We start from the raw sequence: 19,627 nt of genomic DNA, 5'->3' as shown, positions 1-19,627 counted from the left end.
GCATCGGCTGGGAGATTTGTCTCATCCAGCAAAAACCTCACTCTGCTCCAAAACAGGAAACACCTGGTGCTGGGAGCCATTTCCAGTGAGCCGCAGGCCCTGTCACTCCAGGCCAAAGCGCGTGATGAGGTTTCCTCGGGGGGACTGGCTGTGACTCTACCCAGCCCCCATCTTGTGTGGTGGCCAGGGGATTTTAACAACTCCTTCCTCAACAATTTTCAAGCACCAATTTAAAGTACTGATGAAGCTTCCCATGCAGTCAGTTAACTCCTGCCATGCTGGGCAGGAAGGCTCCATAGAGCCCCAAAAGCTCTCCACCCAGCTCGGGGGCCTATGCTGCATTCCCCTCCAGCTCCCCCTTCTAAACTCCACCACCCAGGAGCAGGGCAGGTGGAGAATTGGGCTGGTCGAAAATTTTCCATTTTTCTCCAAGGGTTTTCAACAAACCGAAATACTCGGTGGCCATATCTGCTGCCGTCAAAAACTGGAGACCTTTAATTAAAAAACAAACAACCCCTAAAATGTTAAATTTTCACTTTTTTAATGAAAATTCATAATTTTCCACAGAACTCCCCCGCCTGTTTTCCAAAAAGCTCCAGTTATGGAGTTGCAGTGCCACATAGATATTCCACCACGTGGTCCAGATGGGTACCAACCACTGAGACGAGAGTGGATGTCCACCCTGGCTGGAACCTCCCAAACTTTAGGGGCAGTGCCTGGGGGTCAGGGGGTGCAGCAATTGGGTATGAGGCAGAACCTGTTCCAGCTGCCTGGCTGCACCCCCGCCCTGCCTCCTACGCCGGACCTTGCCCCTCTCCATCTGTATCTCATCATCTCTGGGCCATTCTGACCCTCTCTCTTCCCTTCCGTCTGGCTGCTTCTCCCTGTCCCTCAGCTCTCACACTCTCTCCTCGCCCTCCATCTGTCTTTCCGCCCCCACCCATCTCTATCATTTTCTGTCTCCCTTCCCTCCACCTTTGGGTGTGTGCCTCTCTCTTTGCTTTCCCCTATCTCCATCTCTGGCTATGTCTCTCCCCACCCCACCTCCCCACTTCTCTCTCCCTCTATGGACTGCTTCTCTCCCAGCTGATTCCTTCACCGGATGAATCCAGCTCTCACTGGCAGGAGAATGGCTGTGGCATTTGCACAATTCTACCCTGCATCCTCAGGAAGTGCCTTCCCATGCTAGCATGACAGTACACTGTAAGGAACCAGATTCTGCCATGCCAGGTCCTCGGCTCCCAGCACATTGGGGCAGCTGGGAATCTGAGAGCCACTGCTCTCATTGGGGGAAATGCACTGGAGGACTTTGCTGAAGCCCCTACCCATCCCATCCCAAATTCCTCTTGGAGTTTGTACCAACTCAGCTTACATTCCCCCTCAGTAAGGGCCCACCATCTGCCCTCCCAAAACTGGTAGGGGGCCCTCATCTTCCTTTAGAAGGATTGGAACAGCCACCAGGGTGACCAAACCTCCCTCTTCCGCCAGGGCTGGTCCCTTCTTTCAATATAATTAGCCCTTCCCCCTGCTGTGATCCCTGTCTGCCGGCCTGCCTTAAAGCAACTCTGGGCCAAGCTGGCTCAGAGTTGGGACCTGGGCTGCCCCCTAACTCCCCTTCCACTGAATTGTGGCTGCATTAGTGCGTGAAGGAGTCTGGCTTGATCTGGATTCCCAAGAGAGATGGGGTAGGCCTGGGAGGCTGGGAAAGGGGTTGAGTTGGGAGGTTCAGAGGTGGAGGCGCAGGAGAGTGTTTTAGCAGCTGATGGGATCAGCTGGAGAGCACTTCAGTGACCTGAGGAGAGGTGGTCTTGGGTTAACACAGCAAAGGGTAACGTGGTTTGGACACGTGGGGGAAGCGGGTGGCTTGTCCTGCGGGTGTGGGTGGCTGGTGCAGTCGGCAGCTGGGGGCCAGGTGCACCATCCTACAGAAGGGCCCGGTTCCATTCCTGGCCTCTTACTCCTCAGGGCTGTCAGTGCTGCAGAGGCCAGGCCAGGGGTCCAGTGGTTAGGGCTCTGCACACTGCTATAAGGTCTAGAGGAGAAGGGAAGACCCTGAACTCATTGCCACCCCCAGTCCCTTGCTCTGTGAGTTGGTAGCATTGGAGAGTTGCTCCCTACTACCCCTTCCACCCAGCTGGCTGAAGGACTTCCTGCCAGGCTCCCAAAGGAGGCCATCTTCCACCCAAGGGCTTTGATCCTTTCTGGGGAAAGGCAGAGGAGTCTTTCCAATGCTTCAGGGATGCCCCAAAGTCAGACTGGGTCTCCACAGCTCAGAGCAGCACCTGCTCCTGGGTATGGGGGAAGAGCTGACTGCATTCAGCACAGGAGCTGTCCACAGATCGTTGCAGCCTTCAGAGCACAAGCCTTTCATGGTCCTTCCCAATTCCACGGCAAACTCTACTCCAGCAGACACACAGGACCCTGTCTCCACAGAGCAGCCTCTTACTAAAAGATAATTCAGTCTGAATGGTCGATCACATTCTCCAGACACCGCTATAAATGGGAAAGTGGGGCGGGAGATGGGAGCTCCTACTTTTCTCCCATCATCACGGCCTTCCCTCCTGCCGCACTCCTAGGGAAAGCCCAGAGGGTCAAAAAGCAATGTGGAGTTAAACCTCAGGAAACCAAAGCCCAGAGATTCCAAGCCCACCAACGGCCTCGGGGCAGGGGCTTAATTCTCACTGGCAGCAGGAAAGCAGCAGGGTGCTGGCTGTTCCCAGGCACACTCTGGACAAATGCAATGAATGATAGCTCCTACCAACCCGCAGTCCCTCCTGGCCTGCTCTCATGAACCAGCAAGCACCTGCTGTGCTGCCCAGCTTTCCATACACGCTCCATGTAGCCCGCATCTTCTGAGCTGCCAGTGCCCAGGAGCCTCCAGGGGAATGCACTGCTCCACTGCTGAGTGTGCCAGACTGGCCCAGGTAGAATACATCCATTGGGCTGCCTCATGCAGCGGGCGCCTCACAGTGCGCCCCTGATTACAAGGAGAGCTTACTGGCCAATGACAGCACAGCAGGTAACAAGAGGAAAACCAGCAAGGAAAGGGTTAACCCTCTGACTTGGGGCAGGAGATTTCCATTACCTCACTGGCCGCACTCAGACAAGCTGAAATTCAGCCAGACCAAGCCCTGCTTAAAATAACTCTGAGGGTTAGACACACACCCACAAAAGGCTAGAAATTCAGCGTCAGGTTGAGTCTCTGTTCTTAATTTGACCTGCAGGCGAAGGCCCAGCACCAAGGAGGATGGCAGCAAACTCTACACACTCACGGGGCTCATCAGGATCTGTGTCTGAACAGCTCTCATTTAAAAACTTCCCGAAAAAAGGCTTTGTAGGTAGAGCGGCAGGAGCTGGGAGGGGCATCCTGGCAGACAGTCTGCCAGTACTTCACCACCCCTGCCAGGATCCCCCCAGTGAAAGGGACCTCAGCTGAGCTGTTCCAAGCATCGCACAAGGCTCAGGTCCTGCCTGAGTCTGGCCCCAGTGTTTGGCCAGGGCCAGATCTCATCCACATGGTGCCTGTTCTCAAACTTGGACCTCTGGGAAGGGCCCACGTCTCAGAAAACAAGAGCCTGTGGATATTTCCAGGTGCTTTTAGAATCATATCTCCAAAGGTTACGCCAAACTGCGGCCTGCCGAGGTTTGCACATGCAGACACAGCTAATGTGTGCATGCAGAACAGGGAGGTATGTGGCGAAAGGGCTGTGAGTGCTGACCGTACAGTTTGCAGGTGCAATTTTGGAGTTGGCCGAAAATGTGAGCCCTGAAGTGCAGCTGCTCTGGAAAACAGCATCGTTGGGGTCTGTGTTTATTGGGCCTCGCTGATTCCAGATCATGTATCAGAGATATTATGAGGTATACAAGACCAGGTCCTCTTGCCTTGCTCATGGAAGCAGCCCCACTGACTTCTGTGGGAGCAGCAGAATCAGGCCCATTGACTTCCGTGGGCCCCTTGCACGAGAAAGGCATGTAGGATCGGGTCTATCATAAATAAAGTCGCTCCCTCACACGTAAGCAGCTGTTGCACAAGAGTAATTGTGCTGGTGATGGCTGGGCTCTGGATGAGTAATTGCCCAGTTCTCCGCTTCCTTCCTGGCGGGCCCAGGCTCCCAGAAATGACAAAAGAGAGGGAAAAGAAAAATGAATGGTTCGTCGCTGGGAGCTTGACCTATTCAATGCCGAGCAGACGCTCGTCAGCCCGGAGCGGCTGCAGTGACAGGAGTCAGGGTGGAAACGATGCAACGAGAGGGAAGTGAAAAATATCAGTGAAGGCGTCTAGGCTGCACTGGCACTCATGGTTGGATCCCTCTAACTCTGCACGTGAGCCACCCACGGGGTGGAACCAACTCACAGCTACTCCAGAGGAGCGCCAGCTAATACACTCCGTGCTGGGGACTCAGGAGACACTAGCTGCAAGAGATGAAGAGGAAAGGCTCCCAACTGTTTTGGGGAGGGGGCTCTCTGAGAGGAAGCTTCTGCTCACCCTAAGCATGGGAGCAGAACTGGACAGGGACAGGACAGTTAACTGGCTGGGCTATTGGCAGGTCCCATAGCTGATGTGGGGGGGTGAGGGCAAACCAGTGGGTATATGTGAGGGATGGCTGGAGATAGGAAGCAAGCATCTCTGGTGGGAGGAGGGCAGGAGGAAAGATCCCAGAACTGTGGAGGAGGGGTGGCTACGGGAAAGAGTCTGTGAAATGAAGTGAGGATCAATGACGCTGGGGGGCAATGTTCTGGTGAATCTGGGCCTTCTCCCAAGTTGGAGGGCTGATTGGGTTCTATAGGAAGATGCCCTCTGCTGAGGAGGTGAATGTCTCTGAGCCAGCCAGAATTTCATAAACCCGGAGAGAGGAAAACAAGGGGGAAATCTTAGCTGTTTTTTATACATGGAAAAGTACAAGCTTTACTTTCCCTTGCTCCCTGGGCCCAGTCCTGGCCTGGGATCCCTGATGTGACATGAGTTCTGCCAGATCTCAGCCTCCCCACTAATGGGCAGCCGGGAGAGAAGTCCCCGAGGTCACTTTGTCAAGTGTTTTCCCCAGTAAGAAACACATTTGAACCATCCCCCTGAAGAAGACCCATTGCTCCTACTTTCAGCAGAGAAAGGGGAAAGCACCTAACAGGTGTCTGGATGGAAGGTGGACAACACACACCATGTCTAAAACAAGGATGAAGATTGTCCTCAGAAAGTTTCATTATTTCTAGCACTCTCTGCTAATTGCTGGGGGAAGGCAAATGGGAGGCCTGACTTCCCAGTGTTGCTAATTCCTCCTCCAATTCAGAAGGCCCCTCCAAGAGCAAGTGCTTTTTCAGCCTGCCTTCAGAACAGGATGGCTCTAAACCACAGAATGGCTAGCCAACCTCTGTGCCTAACGCTGAGGGCTGCGTGTCCATCAGACAGAAACGTAAGCAGCAGGTCAATCTCCGGGGGCAGAGAGCCAAGGAAATCACCAGAATGCAGTGCAGTGCTGCTTTTAAGCTGATCAACACCATTTGATAGCGGGGAAGGCATTTATGACAGTTTGAGTCCAACAGGAATGCACTCGTTTTAAAAGCAACCTCGAAACCACCTCTCTCAGGTTTTAACTAGTACTTGTTCCTTGTAGTGTATCAGCAAGCCAGGACGTCGGCTACATCTACACTACAAGCTGGGGGGTCTGATTCCCAGTTCACGCAGACATCCTCATGCTAGCTCTCATCTGAGCTTGCACACTAAAGATACTAGTGTGGCCACATTAGCATGGGCAGTGGCAGTACCGTGCCAGCCGCCCTGAGTACAAACCTGCCTGAACCCTATGGGTACATACGCAGGCTGCTAGCCTGTGCCACCACTCACAGCTGCCTGCGGTACCACAACGACACTATTTTTAGTGCACTAGCTCAGATGAGAGCTAGCATGAGTATGTCTCCTCCAGCTGGGAATCACACCTCCAGCTTGTCATGCCAGTGTAGCCTTAGGGAGCGTCTGGGTGGTGACAGTAGCACAGCCTGTGTTACTCCACCTGGGAGCTAGAGAGAACCACAGACTCTGGCTGAGCCCAGAAATTCATCGCAGCTAGGTGCTGCCTCTTCTCTGCACCCCTACCCCACAGTATTCAGGTGTATAAGTGTTAGACGCTGGACGAGGTGAACAGCTGCAGTTCAATCACAGTAAATCAGTCACCAGCCTCTGGGCGTCTGGAGCATCCCAACGCACCCATTAGGGCTTGCAGAGCCCCAGACGTGCACACACCACAAAGGGTCACTGCTCTAACCACTAGACATTTCCTTGCCTTTGGCGACTCAGTCTAAAGCTTCCAGCAGGGGAAGGGTTAGTGCCGCCTCTGACAAAATCGAGCTGCAAAGGGGAAGCGATGAAAGGGCCGAAGGGAAACGGTTCTAGGCAAGTGGCAGTTTTTAACAGAGCACTCCTAACACATAGCTTTTTAAGGGAGCCCTTTTCTTCCAATTTAGCAGATGGTGACAGAAAGCACAGAGCTCAGTCTAACACAGACACCCTCGGGGAGAGAGAAACTTTCATTACTCACTTGCTCTTCGCAGCAGGTTGGGCAGCCAGCAACACAGGACAACAAGGCCAGCAGCCACACATGTCTGAATCGGAAGGGGATTCAATTGCTGTCTTCAGGGCATTCGCGCATCACCACCGGGGGTCAGGAAGGAAATTCCCATTGACCCCAGCTCTAGTGACACTGTACAAATGGCCACGTGGACTTGGGCCGTATTGGGCCGCTGCAGGAAGCCACATGCTGGCATTGCTGGACCTCTGGCCACCATCCAGAGATAAAACAAGCTGCATGAACTCTGAGTCCAGTCTGGAAGGCCTATAACACAGCATGGGTGAAATCCTGACTCCACTGAAGTCAGTGGTCACACCACAGGTTTTGCAGCTTCACACACCCTGGTACCACACCACCACATGCAGTCCTAGTTACATCTCTTACTCCTGGCAGGGTATGGAACATTCCCCCCAGGCAATGGCCTAACTGTTCAGAAGTGACCTGTGATGCTGGGTGCTCAGCTTGAGACACATTTGGAGAGGGCAGATGCTCTCATTCTGAAAACAAGGCCCCTGTAACGGTGTCTCAAGCTGGACACTCCCAAATCACCAGTTATTTCAAAAGGCAGGTCCTATGCTTGAGCCATCCGGAGCTAGCCTGAACAAAGTGTATGCTGTCCAGACCAGTCCGGCACTGCCTCCTGAAGGAATGGGCTGAGATGGTCTCATAAGCCAATTTCCCACTCCATTTGTGGCCACGGCTGTTCATGAGTGTAGTGAGACATACACAGTGTGACGCTCATTTGTGCCTGCACACACTGGGGTTGCAAGTGTTAGAGGTCAGTTGAAAGTTTGGCCGAATTTCTACAAGTCTCTAACTCCACGAAGTAACTGCAATTAAATGACTTGGGAGCCCCCTGCGACTGCAGCACATGAAGGGTTAACGGTCTAACATAGTAGCGGGTTTGAAGCGGCCTAGATAAGATGAGGTGCGGGAGGGTGAGAGGAATCACCAGTGGCCTGGTTTGTAATGGACTTCCTGCCCCCCAGGCCTCACTCTTAATGGCTCACACAGTGACTGAGCATCAGGACAAGCTGATGATACCATTGAGGGCTAACCAGGCAGGGAAACAGCCCAGGAGAATCTCCACAACTGCATCCATCACTGCCCAGGCAACAGAAACCAAGAGCAAGCCCTGGCTGGAGGGCTGCAGGCCTGAGGCCGTCACAGATTTTGGAAGGTTTCGGGGGACAGAGAAGGGATTGCAGCTCTACAGATCTCTCCCTCAAAAGCCAGCAAACAGTCCATGTCAGAAACCAAAGCAGAGCAGATGGGAGGTGGCTGGAGACTCTGGGGGCAGCAGTTTTATGGCTCCTTACCTCAGACATGTTGACACGCCCCTCCTGGAAGGAGCAGTCAGCAGCGTTGTGGGTGCAGATGTGCCGATATTTACACCAGTGGCATGGGAAGGAGCCATTCACACAGGACAGGCAGCTGTAGGGAGAAAGAGCCCGTGAGGTAGCATCAAAACACAGTGAGGCTGTCACCACCTCTTGTGGTCCCAAAGCGCCTTACAGACTGCAACAGGGCCTGTTCCTCCACCCACAGAAATGCAGTTGTATTAATGGCCCATGGCAACATTAGGCCACACAATAATTTCGGACAAGAGGTGAAAACACACACTCACTCTCCAACTGAACCTGCAGGGGGATTTAGGGAGGCAGAATGGAATTACCCGCAGTCAGATTTGGCCAGCATCTAGGGGTTAACATCCTGACCCTTGCTTAAAGTGCTACAGGATTTTTAATCACCACGAAAGGTCAGGGTCTCTATTTCACATCTTATCCACATGGTTGTATCTCAGGGGTTCTCAGCCTGGGGGTCGGGACCCCTCAGGGGGTTGCGAGATTATTACATGGGGGGTCGTGAGCTGTCAACCTCTACCCCAAACCCCGCTTTGCTTCCAGCATTTATAATAGTGTTAAATATATAAAAAAGTGTTTTTAATTTATAAGAGGGGGGTCACACTCAGAGGCTTGGTAGGTGGAAGGGGTCACCATTAAAAAATTTGAGAGCCATTGTTGTATCTGATACAGCACAGAGCCACCTAGCACCACCTTGGGGGCAGCACACAGTCAAAGGGGAGAACGGCCTTACCGCGTCACCCACTCCACTACCTGCGGCACAGCACCCCCTTGCACCACCCTCGGGCACTAAGAGCGCAATCAGAGGGTTGACAGGCCCCACAGAGTCACCCCTCCACTCCCTATGTCAAAGCACCAGCCTGGGGCCCTACGGTCAGTCTGGCTTCTAACAAGGGAGCCCCCTCCAATATCACATCATCCATTCCAGGGCCTGTATACAAAGTTTACAGGGTCTCTCACTCCTCACTTTGTCCCAGCCTCGTTCTCCTCCCCTGCTTCCCGTCAAAACATGTGGTGATAACACACGCCATGTGCTCAAAGGCAGGGGACCTGTGGCCGACCCTTCTCTCTAACTTGGCAGCGCTGGGCCCTTCCCTTCCCGCCTGCTCATGAGGGGGCTGAATTGCACACTTTGTGAGCTTTATTTTTGGTTTTATGAAAGGCAATTTTAGCAAATGGAGTCAGAACAAGGCCCCTCCATTGCAGGGAGAAAAAGCCCTCTGCATTAATGCACATTCATTCAGAGGAAAATTATAACTGGCCAAAGGTTGGGTCAGATTAACATTTCATAACTGAGGCGCCTTTCACTTGGTTACAATGCAATGTGTGTGACCCCCCTCTGTCGGCCCCCTCCCACATCCTTCGTCACTCACTGGGCTATGCCTGTGTTTCCCACGTCCTTCTCTGGTTGTTTGTGTGTCTCAATCCCTCCCATGGTTTTCTGTCTCCTTCTGGCTGATTGTGTGTGTGTTTCCCTCTTCGCTCTAGCTGTGTGCGTCTCTCTCGGCCCCCCTTCCTCTCTCTCCTCTGCATCTCCCCAGGGCCCATGCTCACCATTGTTTGATTCCAAGAGCCCTGCTCCTGTACTTTGAAGTCCCTGTATCAGAGATGCCTTGCAAAGGGACAGCTTTGGTAGGATACAGACATGGGAGGCAGGAAGCTTTTATTGAGCACAAAGAGCACAACTGCAGCCCTTCCAAAGCACCATAATTAGAGCTGGACACGAAAAGGAGACCTGGAGTTACCTCAGCATGTCAGCCGATTCCCGGAGAAACTGAGCAGCTAGCCAAGCCTGCAGCATCGGAATGGCACAGAGCCCCTTGCACCTACCCACTATAGCAGTGCAATAGTCCGCACTATGTCTTTAGTTCCAAGGCTGGGCATAGGGATTCAGTGTGAAATATCAGCCTGAGCCACACAAAGGGAATAGTGGGAAGGGGCAATGCGCTTATGCTGTAGCCCCCGGCGTGGGACAAGAAGTGCTGCTGGATTTGTGTTAGCTGTCGATCCTGGCCCATGTGCTCGTGGTCTGGACAGGCTGCCTGCTGACACTTCCTTGGCTCTATTACAAACCACCCCCGGGATTGCTCACCTGGGAAGAATTCTACTAACCTGATGGTATTTTGGCCTTGCCACATATTCACGCAGCCTAGGGCTGATCATACCCAACTAGCACGTTTGCCAAGGTATTAAACCCTTTCTATATTTGGTGCTAATACACCTTTAAAGAGGATTTTGTTTAAAATGTGACAGCTAATATGTTCTTCAGAAACTCCATTTCTCCGAGTCTAGACAAGGCCACCATCCTGTTGTAAGACACATTTCAGAAGTGCTTTAACAGCCTGCTTCAGGTCCAGGATCAGCTGACACAGAGTATTTCTAGTACAGATGGCGATCTCACATCACAAGAGGGCTCAACACAGGCAGAATCCTAGCTTTAAGCCATCACCCAGATATTAATGTGGTTGTTAAATAGCTGTTTAGCGCAGAGCAAGTAGCTAAATAAATGAATGGGGAGTCTCTCGGTGACACCAAACAACAGTCTCTGACACTATCACTGCTTCAAGGGTAAATCACCAAGGAGCTCAGTGCTTTGCTGGCATGGGGCGTATCTCCACTGGGAAGGGTGCAATTCAGGTCTGCACCACTTGAGTCCCGACTTCACAACACCTGCCTCCATCAGAACATGGCTCCTTCAGGACAAGGTGCTGTCACAACCCCACAAGGCCCTAAATTAATCCAGGATTCTTACTCTCAAGCCAGGCCTACAAGAAGCAAGAGCGTCCCATGGAACCAAACCTGGCCTGCTGATTGGGAGACAAGCAGCGGGGGGGATGGGAGGAGGCAGGGAGACAACCAAGAGGGAGGAAAGAACAATGGCACAGCATAGATTACCCCCAATGAAGGGCTTGTCCTGCTGCCATCGTCCTCACTAGCACAGAGCTGGGACCCCAGCAATTACATGGAAACACAGGGACACCCTTAGGTACATAGGGCCCTTGGCAGGAATGAGACCGGTACACTGCCTAGAGTGGAAAGGCTAACCTTGAACCCCAGCTCTGAACAAGTCAGGCTTCCATGCCAGCACCCCCTGCGGGGCTTTTGCAGGAAGAGCAGTGAAGGAGGTGAAAGGGAGGGGGAAAGCCTAGATCTGCAATGTAAGGAAACAGAACGCCTCCCATATAAGAGGCTCCAACCAATTCAGGAATCACGCTGAATTCCTTCTTCCCCCTCTACCCCCAGCCCCCTGGGCCAAGCTGTCACTTCAGAGGTGCTGGGATAACACAAGGATGGTGAGTATGACATAGATGTCTGCTCAGACAGATCAAGCTACAGGCAGCTTCCGTACAAATCCACACACCTGGGGCTTTGCAGGGACGGGGCTCCTTGCTCTAGAGTTTCACACCCCATTACATATACAGCAGTGGCTTTTTAAATCCATGCGCACACGCTAAGGAAATATTTAATTAAGCTGCTTGCAAAGGGGCTGAAGTCATTTCCATGTTTCGCTCACGTTTTCACTTCCAAATGAACAGCCCTTGTTGCTTTACCCACAAATATGTTAATTGAGATGCTCCTTATGCAAATATATGCAATTTTATTTCAGCTGCAGATATTCAACTTAAAAGCACAGCTGTAGCCTCCTATCTCCAGTAGCTTTGATGGGGTGGTGCAGAGTGGGAAAAAAACAAACAATAAAGCAAAAGGATTGCTCCTATCCTCCCTCAAGCAGGGATGGGGAGGCAGACAAATCTGCTGTCAGGATGATGGGAGACTGGGAATTAATCCAAGCAGTAAAGCAGTATCCATGGAGAAGTTGGTCAAAGGGGTTCCTGGGTACAAGCACCTGATGGGGTGATCACTGAGGGCAGAGTAGACTCTTTGGGTGGCCCAGTGGTACAACCAGAAGTAAGAAGATGAAATGAAGCTCCGGCAAATACAAGCTGAATATGAAGAAACATCTTCTAGCCATGAGATTTTTCAGACTGTTTCATAGTCTCTCAGGCCTCCATAACTCTGGACATTTAAAATGAGGCTGCAATAACACTGGGGAATATGTGGTATGCCCTGGGGAAGGAGAAGATGGGACCAGAAAGAAGGACTCCACCTAGGGATCTGTGTACCACATACCTAGCCTTGTCCCATGTTAACTTCAAGGCTAAGCAGTCTTTTCTTCCTGTCTCTTTCAGGTCATGGCCTAATGCTTCCAGACCTCTTCTAAAGTTGCCATCAGTCCTGAATTGGGAGGGACAGTCCCACACTGGGGGCTTGATCCTACAAGGCACTGAGGCCATGAGCTCCGCTCCGAGGCAGAGCACTCCAGCCGTGTGTATGGGGAGGTGGGAGGGGAGTGATGAGTGCACCTAATCATCTTCCATTCCCTTCTCCCAGCCTCCCCTGGGATGAGTCTCGGGGTTCCCTCTAATTTTTCCCACCTATAGGCAGAATGAATTTTGTTATGTGCACCAGTATGGAGGTGATGTGTCACACATCACCTTCATATCAGTGCACATAACAAAATTCATGTGGTGGGGGTGGGGCCGAGGGGTTCAGTGTGTGGGGGGTGCTCAGGGCTGGGCCAGAGGGTTGGGGTGCAGGGCTATGAGGACTCCGACTCAGACTGCGGGTTCTAGGGTAGGGCTGGTGATGAGGGGCTCAGGTCTAGGGCAGAGGGTTGGGGTGGGGAGGAGGGTTCTGTCTGGGCGTGCAGGCTCTGGGGTGGGGCCAAGAATGAGGGGGTTGAGGTGCAGGAAGGTGCTCCGGGGCTACAACAGGGAGAGAGGACCTGGGTTGGGGGGCGAGAGGCGCCTCTTCCTGCCGCGACAGCGCCAAGGTTGGGGCTGCAGGATAGGTGCCCCTCCCCCAGCCCCAGGAGGTCCAGGCCAGGGCTGGGTTCGGTGAGGGGCGCCCCTGCCACAACAGATCTAGGCCACAGCAGGGTTCGGGCTGGGCCACCCCAGCTGGGTTCGAGCCGAGCTGCCCTGGCTGTGGCTGGGTCTGGGCCACACCGCGCTGCCCTGACCAGATCTGGGCTGCCCAGGTTCAGGCTGCGCCATCCCATCCAGGTTTGGCCCGCCCGGCCGCAACAGGTCCAGGCTGCAGCATAGCTGGGGCTGGGGAACTGCCCTGGCCATAGCAGGTTGGGGGCCAGTCTAGCTTGGGGCTGGGGAAGGGGCGCCCCTCCCCTGGCTGTGGCTGGTCCCCAGGAGGGCTCCCCGAGCGTCTGTGCGGCGTTAAATAGGGTGCCACGCAGTTGACAGGGAACTTGGGTCTCCGGTATCCCCAGGTATACTTTAGGCCGTGTGTACCTTACCAGTTACCCACACTGGCTTCTCTCTGGCCTGTTGGCTTCCTCTTTATCTGACAGGGAATAGACTTATTTCTAGTGACTCTAACAAGCCATTCTTCAACACCCTCCAGGGATTTTAATTTCCTAATTTACACCTTCAGGCTTTCTAACCTAAGAGAGCCATTTCTAAAGTGCCAGTTCCTGGAGTTCTGCATGACATTGTTACCTCTTGCTAGGATTCCCCTCCACCATGAAGATATCAAATGTAATTATATTATAGTTACTGTTACTTAATCCCTCGTGTACAGGGGCATTAACAGAGACTAGCTGGCCAAACTCTCTATAAAACATATAGCAGCTAGAACACAAGCACTAGGGAACCTAAACTAGAACAGAATTAAACACAGTTCTGACATGTGTTACCCTTACCTATCCTAGTCAATTCCAATTCCAGTTCCCCTCCATTCAGCAATATTTCCTTGGCAAGTCCAGGAGTTAGATTGGGACAATAAATTAGTAATTTATTCTCCTGAATTCCACTTGCGGCCTAAGCTTTCTCATTCATGATGCCAGAATGAGACCCAAAGGGTACAAACCATGTTATTGACATTGTCATACCAGGCTTATCACTGTGATCATATAAATTTAGGGTTGGAAGGGACCTCATAGAATCATAGAATCAAAAGGTTGGAAGGGACCTCATGAGGTCATCTAGTCCACCCCCGCAAGCTGAGGCAGGATTATGTATCATTAGACCATTTCTGACTGATTTTTGTCTAACCTATTCTTAAAAACCTTCCACCACCTTCCTAGAAAGCCTGTTCCAGTGTTTAACTATCTTTATAGACAGAAATATTTTTCTAATATCTAACCTTAATCTTGCTTGCTGCAAATTAAGCTGATTACTGATATCTGATTGTCCCTCTCTTTCCTTGCATGCTTTGATCAGCAGTGAAACAGTTAGCAGCCTTGAAATGTAAATGATCACGATTAGGTGTTGGAACCCTTTGAAATGAATATGGGAAGCTGAAACCTCTCCCAGAGCTAGCTTTTCAAGCAGTCTGCAGACTCAGACACCACTGCACTAGTTTGCACTTGTCCGTTATGAAAAACAACCTTCACAACAGGAAGCAAATGCTAGAGAGAAGATAATGAAAGCTGAGATTCTAGAGATGAGATACCTCTAGCAGCAAAACTTACTGGTTCAATGAATCACGGCAAACTGGCCCAGTTGGATCCCTGGTGTTGACAAAGCACACAAAAGAGCCTGAGTTCTCTGCTGTGCGTTTGAGAGAGGCGCATTCTGCCCAATGTCAGGCTGTACTACGCATTTGAGGTTTTATCCTGAAGTGTCCATTCGTCATTACTGTCTGTTCCCGATGCAGTGGCAGGTTGCTCGGCAGCATGCTGCCATCTGTGCAGTCTCTCTCCTGCTTCCCACCGTCAGGCATTTTTAATTCCTCGTCACTTATCAACTAAAAAGCTTTCATCACTCCTGATAACTGGAGGAAATCTCCCTCACACTCGTCCTTAAACTTTAGGCACTGGGGCAGACAGCAACTCCCTGATTGCACCTGTTCCACAACCAACCAAACTGGGCAGGAAACTATTTATGTCGGAGCCACAATACAGACCCAGATGCAGGCGCAGAGCCCCAACCAGCTCAGCCGCCATGTCACCTATGACTAATTTACCAGCAATTTCTCCTGCCTCCTCCAAGTGGTGGAGCCAAGTGTCACGAGTGGAGACAAACTCAGCAAAGACCTCCAGTTAGGCAAAACAGAAACCTACCCTGAGGGACTGGGTTCACTGGCAGCAACCACCAGGAGGCAGACTAGCAGGGTTGCCAGTCAAACTGCCCCCCTCCTTGCCTCCTAAGGGTCTCTGAGCATTATGATGATGATTTATTAGTTGTATTACTGCAGCTCCTAGAAGCCTGAGCCATAAACCAGGGCCCCATTGTGCTAGGTGCTGTACAAACAGATCCCTCCCCCAAGGAGCTCATAGTCATGAAACGATCCATGTCCAGGGTCTTCTCTGGAACCTCTAAGGGGGCCACAATGAGCTGGGGTGCATCATGGCTGTAGGTTCCCCCACCTAGAAAAAAAGCAGTGAGGTCTGCAGCCAACGAGGATCACCCTAGTAAACACAAAGCCTTGCAGAAAGAGAGGTGGAGTGAGCAGCATTGAGTAGGGGACACTGAGCCTTGGATCTGAGGCCAGAGTCTCCACTCATGGCCTGCTGTCCCCGCTAGGTGACGGCTCAGAGGGGCTGCTTTCCTTCCAATTCTGGGGTCATTTGTGAATTTGCTCACGGTTCAATTTACACAAAGAAACATTTGATACAGGAGCACCAGGCGGCAGTGCAGGGGGGTTAGTGAGTCAAGGAAGTCTCTGGATACCACAGGAGAGTCACCAGGCTATATGGAGAAAAGGCTATAAAGAGTAGAAAGCGTCACTCCTGAAATCCCAGCTAGGACACAATCAGCTCCACAGAGCCCAGTCCGAGAACCTGTGGATCACAACATCAGGAGACAGTTTCCTGTCAGCCAGTTTAGAAGCAAGCAGCTCAAGTCCCCACGGCATTCCTCCTGCTGTCCCAGGGCCTCGTCCAAGCAACAGGAGTCTTTCCATTGAGTCTGATGGGGTAGCATCGTTCCTCATTCACCTTCACTCGCTCTCATCCCCAGGCACAGAGTGCACCTCGCCATTATATCGGTAGATGCACAGCCTGGGGCACAAATCCACTCACTTCTCTCATCTCCAGCTTAGCGCACCAAGAGCTCTTCAGCGCTCTGTGCGGAGAGAGGGGAAGGCAGAGAATAAAACAAGAATCCACAGGGGGGAGATAAGCCTGACTGGGGAAACAAGTAGAGAGCAGGACGGAAGGAAGGAAGATGCAAGGTGAAGGTGGCCAAAGGTGCTTCCCGAAAGCGAGAGAAAGGAAGAGGCAGGTGTTTGACGTGAGCAGTCTGGGCTCTTTCACGTGAGGTGCTAGGAGGAAGCCCTGCTGGTGGGGAGCAGTGATTTCTACACAAGCCAGCCCTGGAGGAAGGATACGGAGCAAACCATGGGGAGGGGAAGGGAGGAGGGGGCAAGTTCTATTACGAGCACACACAGAACAAGAGAGATTCACTGGAAAGGAAAATTATATACATGATCTGTGCTGACGGAAACAGCATCTGCATACGCATAGCAGCTCCCTCTGACTTCCTAAGATCCCCCGAGCTACTTTTAAGATGGTATCTCAGGATGAAAGATACATCCTTAGAAATATTACATTTCATTATAGCCTACATTTGGAGTGGCAGCTGAGAGGGAGGGTGGTTGCACTGTAAGCGCCTTGTGCTTTGCTTCCATTAATCTGCAGAACACATTGATGGGGGGGGGAGGTGTAAGGAGGCCTGTGCTAGTGGCAGTCATTAGTCGGTTAATGGCATTCCCCTCCACAGAACCCCATGAGTTTGAGCAGTCTCCTGCTAGTCTATGGCAGACTTCTGTCCATGTCACCAAACTGCCAGCCCCCTTCGTACTCACCAGGGTACCAGAGAGACCTAGGACTGAAGGAGCAAGGAGTGCTGCAGGCTGGCTCTCATCTCCTTTACACCCACGCCACTCTCTTTGCTCAACCCAACCCATCTCTGTGGATGCCTCTTTGAACTCACCTGTACACCTTCCTTCGTGCTGCCCTATATCTGGGGCTCCCTCCTGACCCTGCTCACTACAACCCCTCCCTCCCATTCTCGGAGTCTCTCCTGAAAAGTTGCAGCTTCAAGGAGGCCTTTCAACCAAAGCCTTAGATTTAAAAAAAGTAACCTCAAGATGTGCACATTATTCTCCCAGGGAACTTATCGACCTTGCCCCTGTCCTCTCTATACCGCTGTGTGTCCCCAGCTCCTCATGTCGTCTTTGATTTTCTGCATCCCTTACGTCAAACAAGTAGCATAACAGTCCCATTAGAGGCAGTAGGATTGCTCACATAAGTAAATGCTACTCACCGGGAGTAAAAGTTGCAGAATCAGGCCCTAAAGTTATATGATCTGCAGGATGAGGACACGATCTGTACTTGTTTTGTAAAGCACCAATTGCATCTAAATTGCAGGGCACAGGCAGAACCATGTGGGAAGCCTGGGACAGGGACAGCAGGGGGACCAAAGGTCTGGACAGCGGGGGCACGAGCAGAGCTAAGAGAGTTTGCACAACACCTGTCCATACTACACCTGGCTCTAGCAAGTACCAGCAGGCGATACTTTCCTGAGGAACACAAATTAGTTTTAAGCTATAGAAGAAAGAAGGAAAAAGGCAACAGCAGGGTGAGGAGCCTGGAAGAGTCTGTGCATTGAGCAGGGGCTGCAGTGATTCACACGCTAGGAGCGAGCCCAGCCCCTGCCTTCCTTACACTGACACGCAGCACCCGGCCCCTGAAGCAATGCATTAAAATCCCATTTGCCTAATGGAGACTTATAACAAAAGCCTGACCTGTGAGACAGGGCTGCTCTATTCACATGCCTGAAGTTAGAAGGACGCCCGACTGCAGATGTGGTAGAGTTACAGTTGCTTGGCCATTTCTGTACTGTTTGGGCCTCTTATTTGTGATGCCCTCAAAGAAGCTTTATAAATAAAATGTATTTTCCTGCCTCCCCATCGGACAGACACCAACTCCAGCCCCCCATCCATTTCCCACAGGGCTAGTGGAGCTGAAACGAAACCAGTTTCCTTTGCTTCGCTTCCTTCTTTGTGCACCAGTATCACCCTGTACGTTGCCCTCGTTCTGGGGTAGGGTTTATGGGCAGTCTGCTGCCACACGGCCAACAGGGGGAGCTCAGAACACAGGGCCGGTGTGGAGGCTCCAAGAAAGAACAGCTTTGCTGGGAGATGTCAAGGAGGTTCAGTGATTGACCACTGATGGTTCTTAAGGCCACCATCGTCACCACCTGAGGGCAGAGCTCTGAGCCTTCTTGTTTTCTATGCCAGTACCTGATGGTATTAATGTCTCACATATGAGAATTACACAGAGGACGGGTGTGTGAGCCCAGGCGTGATTTCCCCAATCCAAAGTGCCATCCCACTCCCATCAATCAAGTTCCCCTCTGTGACCTTCCAAAATCCTGCCATCCATCCAGATCAGGTACCCTATCACCATTTGACCTTTCATGGGACCAGCTTCTGTTGGTGAGAGACACATGGCTCTGAGCTTACACAGAGCTTGACAGCGTCTCTCTCTCACCAATAGAAGTTGGGGCAATAAAAGAGATTAGCTCCCCCACCTTGTCTGTCTAATATCCTGGGATCGACATGGCTACAACTACGCTCCCTATGCCATTTGACCTTCTCCATTCCCCTATGCCAATGAGAGGAGTTTGTTTACATGCTATTGGGGCTGCTGCTTTGTAATGGATTCATCTCTGCACAGGTGCCTATGTGAGTCTGAACAAACTTCTGTTAAAACTCAAATGTTCTGCCAGTTTATCGAAATGAAGAAACTAACGAACTAGCCCCCATGTCCGTTAAACCTCCCCCCACTGTGCCCCCAGAGTTTCTCTGGTTCTGGCTCAAGACTTCAGAGAGAAGCCACAATAGAAGCTCTGACCAAGAGATTCCAGAGGGGGGACACCCCCCCCCCCCAAAGAAATACTGGGAACAAATCTGTTTGGGTTTTCCACAAGGGAGGTTGCTTTCACCTTTCTCTGAAGCAGCTGGGGCTGGGCACTAAAGGATTCAGGACTGGATGGTGTCCCTAGGCTGTTTGCCAAAAGCGAGGAATGGGCGACAGGGGATAGATCACTTGGTGATTACCTGTTCTGTTCATTCCCTCTGGGGCACCTGGCACTGGCCACTGTCGGAAGACAGGATACTGGGCTAGATGAACCTTCGGTCTGACCCAGTATGACCATTCTTATGCTCTTATAGATGGCTCTTACTCTGATCCAGTCCGGCAGTCCCTATATTCCTACAGGCCAGCCCTCCTGCTCTCATATCTATGATTTCCCCACTCCTAGATGTCTGAGTTCAGAGTTCTCCTTTCAGAAGTGTGTCCCTATATTGAGCTCGCTCTCTCACTCTTTCTCTCTCTGGAATTCCCAACTCACTTTCAAGGCAGATTTCTCACTCACCTACGTAACCAGAGTACAGTCTCTATTCAAGTCGATATGGGAACCTAGCATTATGTCTTTATCTCTAAAGAGGACTCAATGTCCTGAAGAACACCTTGACGAGGGAGTTAACGCTTACAAGGAAAGCCGTGTCATCTGGACACAGAATGACTAATTGGGTTATCAAAGCAGCTGGAGTAGCCTTTAAACAGTGTGCACCTGATTGGGACAGAAAATCGTCAAGGGGCAGGGCTAGCAGAGAAGGTTCTCCCTGGGGAGATTCCTACACAATCATCCCATCACTGAGGGGGGGGAGAGGAAG

The 19,627-nt window shown here is 51.7% G+C and overlaps 1 protein-coding gene across 2 annotated transcripts in view; it reads right to left on the bottom strand.

Moving 5' to 3' along the window:
- Positions 1-19,627, bottom strand: part of PLXNA1 (plexin A1) — a 284,958-nt gene that overhangs the window by 106,775 nt on the left and 158,556 nt on the right. For both annotated transcript variants that reach the window (XM_032784344.2, XM_032784347.2), the window contains one exon: positions 7,880-7,994. In XM_032784344.2, coding sequence (XP_032640235.1) covers positions 7,880-7,994 — 115 coding nt within the window. The remainder of the gene's footprint in view (positions 1-7,879; positions 7,995-19,627) is intronic.

This window comes from Chelonoidis abingdonii, chromosome 17 (assembly GCF_003597395.2).
Source record: "Chelonoidis abingdonii isolate Lonesome George chromosome 17, CheloAbing_2.0, whole genome shotgun sequence".
Taxonomy (NCBI): Eukaryota; Metazoa; Chordata; order Testudines; family Testudinidae; genus Chelonoidis; species Chelonoidis abingdonii.
This window is presented reverse-complemented; position numbering and strand designations above follow the sequence as displayed.